At 32.8% G+C, this 8,853-nt stretch overlaps 1 protein-coding gene across 1 annotated transcript; it reads right to left on the reverse strand.

Moving 5' to 3' along the window:
• Positions 1 to 660: 660 nt before the first annotated feature.
• On the reverse strand, positions 661 to 8,314 carry LOC108692126. Its single transcript, XM_018200275.1, has 9 exons — positions 7,995 to 8,314; positions 3,094 to 3,209; positions 2,800 to 2,911; positions 2,450 to 2,577; positions 2,168 to 2,373; positions 1,809 to 2,104; positions 1,286 to 1,532; positions 1,014 to 1,205; positions 661 to 922 (listed from the first exon to the last, which is right to left on the reverse strand). The coding sequence occupies exons 1-9, from the start codon at positions 8,044 to 8,046 to the stop codon at positions 820 to 822; spliced, it is 1,452 nt and encodes a 483-aa protein (XP_018055764.1). The 5' UTR covers positions 8,047 to 8,314; the 3' UTR covers positions 661 to 819.
• Positions 8,315 to 8,853: the final 539 nt, after the last annotated feature.

The raw sequence follows: 8,853 nt of genomic DNA on the forward strand, positions 1-8,853 counted from the left end.
TAATCAAAACATACGATATTATATTATTTAATGATTATCGTCGTTCTTTCGTCGTTCTCTTAATAAATTTCTATTATCGTGTAAATATATTGAGAGATATTTTTGTACAATTAGCGCACTTGTACTTAGCGTCTATTCTCTTGAGCTCTTCTATTTCCTTTATTGTATTTTTAAATTAGGGAATCATGATATTCAAATTTTTGTATATAAGAAAAATTATTATAAAATTGTTGCTATGCTTTATAAATAAAAGACAAATTTTTTTTTTAGATTGTATGTAGCATCACGAAACATTTTATTTTCTTTTTCAGATTGAGTAGTACACACTTACTTAACCTCAATAGATGCGAATTTTGTCGAATAAGTACACTGAAACCTCATAATAGCATGCAGAGATCTGAACATTATAACGAGATTATCTCTATTTCACCTCAAAATTATGAAAAATTTATTTCAAAATTTTAGTGGCTATTGTATTATACTTCCCATTCGTATTACTCATAGCGCGGAAAAGATTTTTCACACTATTTCGAGGTTCACTATTACGAGGTTTCACTGAATATGTCGTGTACGAAGATAAAAGTATAAATTTACGTACATATTCGTATGTATATTTGAAATACAAATTAAAATTTGAGATTTCTCTGATATTAAACAATAAGATGTTAACACGTGTGTGTGTGTGTGTGTGTGTGTGTGTGTGTGTGTGTGTGTTGTGTGTGATCGATAATAAGTCTATATCGTACACACATACAAGACATTTACTTTGATAACAATAAAATCGTTTGCACTAAATTAAATCTAACTCAAGTGACACTCCTATTTTTTTTCAGGATTGTAATTATCACTGTATAGCCCTGTACCCTTCGAGTCTCCCAACCAGGGATACTTGTTTGGACACTCTCTACACGTTTCCATATACCTATTACAATTGATAAAATATAGTTACAATTTTTAAAATATTTAATTACTATTTCGTAATTTTATGTGTCGACAGTTGAATAAATTTCTACCTAGTTGTTGTGAAATTTGATTCGGGAGGCTTGAAGTCTAAAGCACATTTGTGTGGATTGTTACACGGTGGTTCAGGCAAAATCTCTTTTTTCTTACATGACCATCCTTCGAAGTTATGCAGAGCTTTAATTGGTTTTGGATCGGTCATCCATGTTAACGCTTGCGTGGCGGTTACAAAGTAAACGTCAGGTCTGTAAAAATGTAATGTTTATTTTCAAATATTGAGATTTTTTTATAAATATATATTTTATAAATATGTATTTTGACTCACAGTGTTACCACCCAATCGAGAAATTTTGACAGACCGCGTTCCAATTCCTTGATTTGGAACCAATTAGTATGGAAAGGCATCATGTATGGCGCTCTGTTTTGTTCGTAATATCTGTTAAAATCTTCCTGTAACCAGTCAAACACCTCTTCGGGATCGTGATTGTGAAGAACACATTGATCTAAATAAGGACAATGTCCACCTTCATAACTCTCCACATAATGCGCATTCAACGGTAATTCCCAAATACCTATAATAACATATACAATTTCTTTAGAAATTACAATATCAAATATGTTATTGTGTATTAATTGTATTAAATTATTAATAATTTTTTATACTCCTGTATTACTACTCCAATTGAATAGATGTGACTAACGGGATTCATAGTTCGTTTTTATTTCAAAACTATCTTAAATATCTTAAGATGTTAATGTGGTTCTGTGATTGGTTCATCTTATGTACTTAAGACGATCTTAAACATAAGATTATGAATATCGATTTAAATTTGTTATGATTCTATTACCTTGAAACGATTTAGTGGGACAGGTGCCCGCTTTACATTCGTGTGGGATTTTGTAGTCGAGGGTGTACGGCCAGATTGGCACTTTCAATGGCGAGATTCCTATACTACTGTCATATATGTATTCAAAGTCTTCGAGCACCTTATACTGAGTGTTGCGACCAGGTTTCAAGTAAGGCGCTCGCATACCGACGACTTCACCGGTCGAAATATTGCTGAAATGCTTTAGTATCTCGCGCATTCCGATCATCTCGCCGACCCATTCCTCGTAACCTTTATCCTCCAAACCTTTCTGGAGTCTGAAAATATTTGTCTCGTCAGCGAAATGATCCTAATGCACCCTGAATATTTACACTACTCACGAGATCGTCTCAGTCGCAATCTCATGACCGTCATGTGCCAGACTCTGAACCATATTGTAGTTGCAGTACTCGTGAGAGATGAAGAACGTGCCTCTCAATGGGCAGTTATTGGGATTCAAACGATCTTGGGTGAATATCTTTTGATAGTGATCGAAGTTGTTGTGATTTATTGCACCATCGAACGTCATTATTATCATTTGCGGCGTCTGAAATTATTCGTTGTATTTATTTACATTTGAATAAATCGATAGATTATCGCGAAAATTTATAGTCAAGTTTTACCTCTTCTGGATGAAGACCGCCAGGAATGATCGTGCCGTCTCTAGAACAGAAGCAGTACGGAAGTAGACAGTTCGCCGTGTCACAGCGCTCGGCCAAATCCATTGGCGGCTCAGTGATTGGTGCTGGTGCTAAAAATTAAAAGACCATTCAGAGCCAGAAGCTGCGAATGTTGCGTTGGACTCTCGCCAGAAATTATATGCTTTGACGAATAAAAAATGAGTTTAAAACATAATAATTGTATCATTAAAAAAACTTTTTGAAGACCTGCAGTTGCCTCTCTAAATCATGCTCCATTCGTTTCATAGAGTCAATCTTAACTAATTCTGTGTAACATAAAAGTATCTACTTACTGGTCTCGATGGGTCCGCATCGCGCCTCGTTTTTGAAAGTACAAAACTTACTAATGTCATCGAAGTGCAGGCCTGATGGACATCGATTCAAGTAGGGATATCCATCGACGCACTTTCGGAAAATAATAAAGAATATACAATTTATATTACGAATGTACAATCACGATATGAATAATCGTAGCGAAGATAAATAATCCAGAACTGACCAATAACGAAATTAACAAGGTAATCAGAACAATATGTAAAATATATAATTATGAATATGACCTGATAAATTAATAATTACTAAATTACCTGATAAAATCTCCTGCAAGTTGCCGGATCGGCAAAATTACCATTACCTTGGCCCTCCGGACACCTGAATTCCTCGTCTTTCTTGTCCTCATCCTTCTTATTCTTTTGACAATGTACTGCAGAGAGCGATAAAAGAAAAAATTCAACATACAAGAGATAATAATTTTCCATTGATGCAGAAAATATGCTCGAACTTCTTCATATGTGCATAAATACATCAGGAAAGGATTTCTCTCTCCTTTTTCCATCCTCTCATAAAAACAACGAAGCGTTTATCACACTTAATCGTAATCCTACGCGCGAGCTTACGTGGCAAAAAAAAAATTAAAATATACTTTCTTTTTTATCGTGCATAAATTGTTCTTTTATTCCCAGGCGATTACGAAGTCCAGACATTTTATTTAGTTTTAGAGAGGAGAAGATCATGATCATACAGATGATTTAATTCCTCGAAAATCGCTAAATGCTAAACCAAGAAAATGTCAAGGTTGGGGAACGCTTACTCGTAGACACGTTTACGCTTAAGTTACGCTCTTGTATTTCAAATGAGGCCGGCTGGCTGCTGGCTATCAAGTGCCTACGTTCCACTTTTACTGCATTCTTTCTGTCAAATATTATTACGTCCCAAGCAGCATAATTACGCTTGACAAAACGATGACAAAACAATGACTTTAATGAATGGACACGCTGTCCGCTGCAGTATAGTTGTCTAACAAATTTATAATGTTGCATGCAACGTACAGAATATTTAGAAACAAGCATTTTCTCGTCATAAATTGCAAGAATCCTCACATTTTCAATCTATGCCGATATATATATCGATTAATATTTGTCATTTTGTCACATATTCAACAGAACAAGGACGAGGATAGTACATCGCGTATGTACAGAGAGTCTGCGTGTCGAAAACATGGGCGAGAGAAATTCCAGAAGAGAAGCTTGAGAAAGCGAGAAACGTGATTGTGGGCATTCCAATATCTTTGAGCATATGTATGTGCACAGATGAGTGTTTATACTCCTTTCGCTGAAACGCAAATGCGTTAAAAGCGTCTAAAAGGCGGAATTGCATTAGCACTACAATAAACTTCTAAGTATTTCAAAGCTCCGTCTCACGCGCCTTCTTTTTTTCATCGCCTTTTTAAACTGAAAATTTAGAACTGCGTCAGAGACAGAAATCTCCGTGAGGCATTAAATTGATAGTCGTAAAATCTTAAATTCGCTATAGCGCCTGAAATGTCAATACACTAATAATATCTTCGATCCTTAATGTTAATTAATCCGGATTCCGCGAATGGATATAGATAATTTCTTAGGAAGTTCTAAACTCGATCTTTACACTTCTTTGTATTTAGCTATTCAGCCAAGCTACAATGCATCGATTTATGCAGAACGCTTGAAAAATCTCTGAATGCCGGAAGAGTTCTTTAGCTATTCCAGACGCGCCATCGTGACTGCATATGCAAGAGTTGCACAAGTTTTCGCGAAACTCATAACGCATTCGTGGTAAGTGTTTGAGTTAACATTATGTCTACAATTATGGAGCTTCAGTACAAAGTTCTTATTTAAATATTTCACACATGATATTTCTCTTAGTAATAAACTTAAATTGGTATTGAATTAATATAACTCAATATTGAAATTTGGACTAATTATAGGAACAGTGGCATCAGATGCGAGATATAGTGAGAGAAATTGCACGACGCATGATCGACATGGAGATATGAAGGTATTAAAAAATGGTTCATAGCTCTCGCGCGAGAGAAAGTAATACTTATGAAGATATATTCTTCTTAATGACTTTATAATTGTTATGCGTATGCACATTTTTATTCCTTTTGCTTATAATATTAGAATTAAATCAAAATAAGATTATATTATTCTAGAGAAATTTTTTTCTTAAAGTTCTTCACATAATTTTTCAGAATTTTCAATAAATTTTAGAATTTGTCAAAATTTTTCTATATAACTTTATAACTTTTTTTTTTCAAATTCTTTAGATCTTTTATATGAATTGAAACACTTTTTGGAAGGTGTTGAAAATGTCTTTCGGTAAAAAATTTGTATACATTAATAAGTAGATTAATAAGCAGATTAATATGTATAAATATGTATAAACATATATAAATATTCATAAACACGTATAATCATATATGAAATATGTCCATACATCCCTCTTTCTTTTGTAAAATTACTTTTTAGTGTAATAGAAATAAGTGTAATAGTAATATGAAAACATAAAAAATAATTAAAGGAATAATTTTCGCAATGTTCATTTTAGAAAAAAAAACAAGTTTGAAAAATACTAAAAAAAATTGCTCATACAATTATGCATAATTTTATATTTAACTACACATAAGTAATTTCTTTCAATTTTTTTCAATTTCTTCAAAATTGATTTTTTAAAAATAAATAATAGAAATTACCTTTTTAATTATTTTTAATGTTTTCATATTGCTATTGTTATTTTTATTACATTAAAAAGTAATTTTGCAAAAACAAGAAGGATGTATGGATAAAACATGTATGGATAAAAAAAGTTGTATATATAAAATTATGTATATTTATGAATATTTATATATGTTTATACATATTCATGCATGAAAAATTTTTTCCGGGCTACATCTTTCCTTTACGTATGTAAATTTCAAAATTCTAAAATTTTTAAGATTTCTCATTCTATAATTTTCAAAGAAAATTAACAAAATCTGAAGAAGTTTAAAAATATTTTTTTTTTAGAAATCTTTATAAATTTTAAATATGAACAATTCTTAAAAATATTATGAGATATACAAATTTTTGTCATTTAAAAAAGATATGTATATACGTCTTTTCGAATTTGATCTTCACGATTAGTGATTCCGATTAATGATCGTTTAATGATTTTTTTCATTAAACAATAAGCAAGATAATTACTTTATGATCACAATTAGTAAATGGTTAAGTAATTGGTCTCAATTGGCTTCAATCAAGGTAATAAACTCTAATAAATTTCCTCAATGTGCACAGAATATTGATCAGAAATTACACGTGAAACATCTGATGTTTAATTTGATCGCTCAGCGATTAAAAAGCCCAGCAATATCATGAAATCGGTGACCTTGCTTTCGCTAGATTTGCCTGATACAGTAATGGATGTCTGCATTCTAAACAGGTGACTTGAAAAAAAAAGAAATATATTTAATTCGTTACATAAGTTATATTATAGATTTCTATTTGCAAGGTCAAAGATCAGTGAACCTTTGAAATTCCTAATCTGTCTCGTCTGACTTCTTTTATAGAAATCTAATATAATATTAGCTAATTTAATACTGAAAGTAATTAATTATTACTTATTTTAAGTATTAAAAGCATTGAACACAACCTTCTGTATGATTTCTATATTTCAATTTTAAAAGCACTGAACGTTTTAATACTTAAAATAAGTAATTAATCACTGCTTCCAGTATTAAATTAAATTTCTGTAGAATTTGATAAAATATTTGTAATGAACTTCAAAATCTATTTCTATTTCTTTTCCATTACTGTAGGCAGCGAGACAATGAAGACAGGACAACTGCAACTCGTCAAGAGAGATGTTCATGTTCGCGAACGTCAAAGAGTTAAGGTCCGTTTAAGTAAAGTGGAAAGTGAAGGTATATACCAATACATTGGCAATGACGATGTTGCATTCACGATATGTTCTTTCGTTCTCTCCAAAGATACAACATTTCCTTCTATCGTCCAGATGCACGTGTGTGCACTCTTTCGCTCTCTAGATATACATACATACGTTATATGCGCGTGAACTAAATCTTATGTAAACGCGAGTGAAACCATCGACGTATCGAATTTGATCGGCACATCCATGTCGTCTTTCGATTTCTACATTTTATTTATTTATTTTTTTTTTCGTTCTACGGATTTGAAAAATTTGGCTCATTGGGTTCATGAATTCTTATCATAGATAAAGATCGAAGAATTTTCTAAATGAATCAATTAATAAGACTATAAAACCATGTCTGATTTCTATTTTTCAATTAGACGAATATCATTCATATATGCACGTTTATTTCTGTGATAAAGTATATACAAATATAGAATATACGATATATGTAAGAGCTGCTTAATTATTTATTGGATTCTTTTTATAATTAATTTTATTGTTGCAATTAAATATTTCCTTATTCGCAATATGATACTATAGATAAAAATAACGGCTACCAAGAGAAAGGCGAAGATAGAAACAAGAAAAGGATATGCTATCGAAAAACGTAATTCCGTGGAAGAAGGCTGGAATACCATCAGAAGAAAAAAAGACGAAATTAGAATTAGTCAGACATAGTTTCGAAGAGCAACGTGACTGCATAATTCAGAATGTTGAGTCCACACACACACACACACACACACACACACACACACACACACACACACACACACACAAAATTGCTACATGACATATACGTAAATATCTACATTTTACATTTATGTTATATTAATGTTATATTCAGTGTTTGCTGAGGATCATCTGGAAATTTCATAATTTTTAGAAAGCAACTATAATCCATCTCATTGACCTATTGATGGTACGATAATACACCGAGAATATTGTAAGTGAACGGCAAAAGGAATTTGGTAATTGGAACCGATAAAAATTCAATCTCGAAATTTCGCAATTTCCTATACACCACATACATGCGTGCGCGCGCACAGAAGAAATGAGATAAAAGCATTCTTATTATAATGACTTTTATAGAAAGATCTGGAAAGAGTCTCGTGTGAATGAGAATTTCAAATAATTTCTCCTATTTTCTCACTCTCCCACATATGCATATTTCCACATATACACTCCGATCTTTCGAGATAGAACATCAATGGAGAGAAAGGTAGACGTAACGTGAAAAAAACACTATAGGCGCGCCTACCTGCGACGATGGTCAAGACGGCGCAGAGTAGCGCCGCTTCCTGGAGCCTCATCGTATATCGCGTGCGACGTCTCAATGTTCCCTAGCTGATGGTTGCGCGTTCCAATTTCTTCGCGTGTCTTTCCTCGTTCGATTCGTGCAATTCACCGCGACCACAGCGACGTATCATCAACCAACCGAATAACCGATCCACCGGGTTGATCGGCTGCCGCAACACTGCGCGCCAAGGGTACGCCGTCGTTGCGACAGTTCTCGTGAACTAGCCGGCACAGGAATCAGTTCTCAGCTCATTGGTTGACCACTTTCTACTGGAGCGGCGAGACGGCTCACCGTCGCATCGGCACAAATCAACGAGGAAAACTGTCTTTTATCAGACACGATGCCGCAGATTCATAATTTGCACCAAATCTTTTCCGCTCAATTCGCTTTCAAATTGCCACGGATCGGCGTAGCATGGCGTAACGATTTTTCATCGCCGGAAATCGAATAAATTGTGTTAACACTTCGATAATATTGGAACAGTCAAATACCAGGAACGTTAGAATTTTATGTACAACTGTTTTTACACAAATTAGAAATGCAGTTGATAGCAACAATTTTATTTAATATTGAAAGGATACTTCTCTTACAGAAATCTAATTTAATAGTAGTCAATTTAATATTAAAAGATTAATAATGTATTTTGAATATTAAAAGCACGTTCAGTGGTTAATAAATAATTTATCACTTTCTTCTAGTATTAAATGTTTGTATTAAATGTTTGTAAGGGTGCATCTTGGAATTCAATGTATATAGCAACATAATAATTATTAGCTGCATAATAATTAATATATTATTAAATATAAATGCTAAGTTTGCA

This window comes from Atta colombica, unplaced genomic scaffold, assembly GCF_001594045.1.
Source record: "Atta colombica isolate Treedump-2 unplaced genomic scaffold, Acol1.0 scaffold61, whole genome shotgun sequence".
NCBI classification, from domain to species: Eukaryota; Metazoa; Arthropoda; class Insecta; order Hymenoptera; family Formicidae; genus Atta; species Atta colombica.

Coding starts and splice junctions, on each gene's coding strand:
- LOC108692126 (XM_018200275.1), bottom strand. CDS start 8,046: ATGAGGCTCCAGGAAGCGGCGCTACTCTGCGCCGTCTTGACCATCGTC. Junction 2,578..2,799: donor ATGCGGACCCATCGAGACCA/GTAAGTAGATAC, acceptor TTTAATTTTTAG/CACCAGCACCAATCACTGAG. Junction 1,206..1,285: donor CTCGATTGGGTGGTAACACT/GTGAGTCAAAAT, acceptor ACATTTTTACAG/ACCTGACGTTTACTTTGTAA.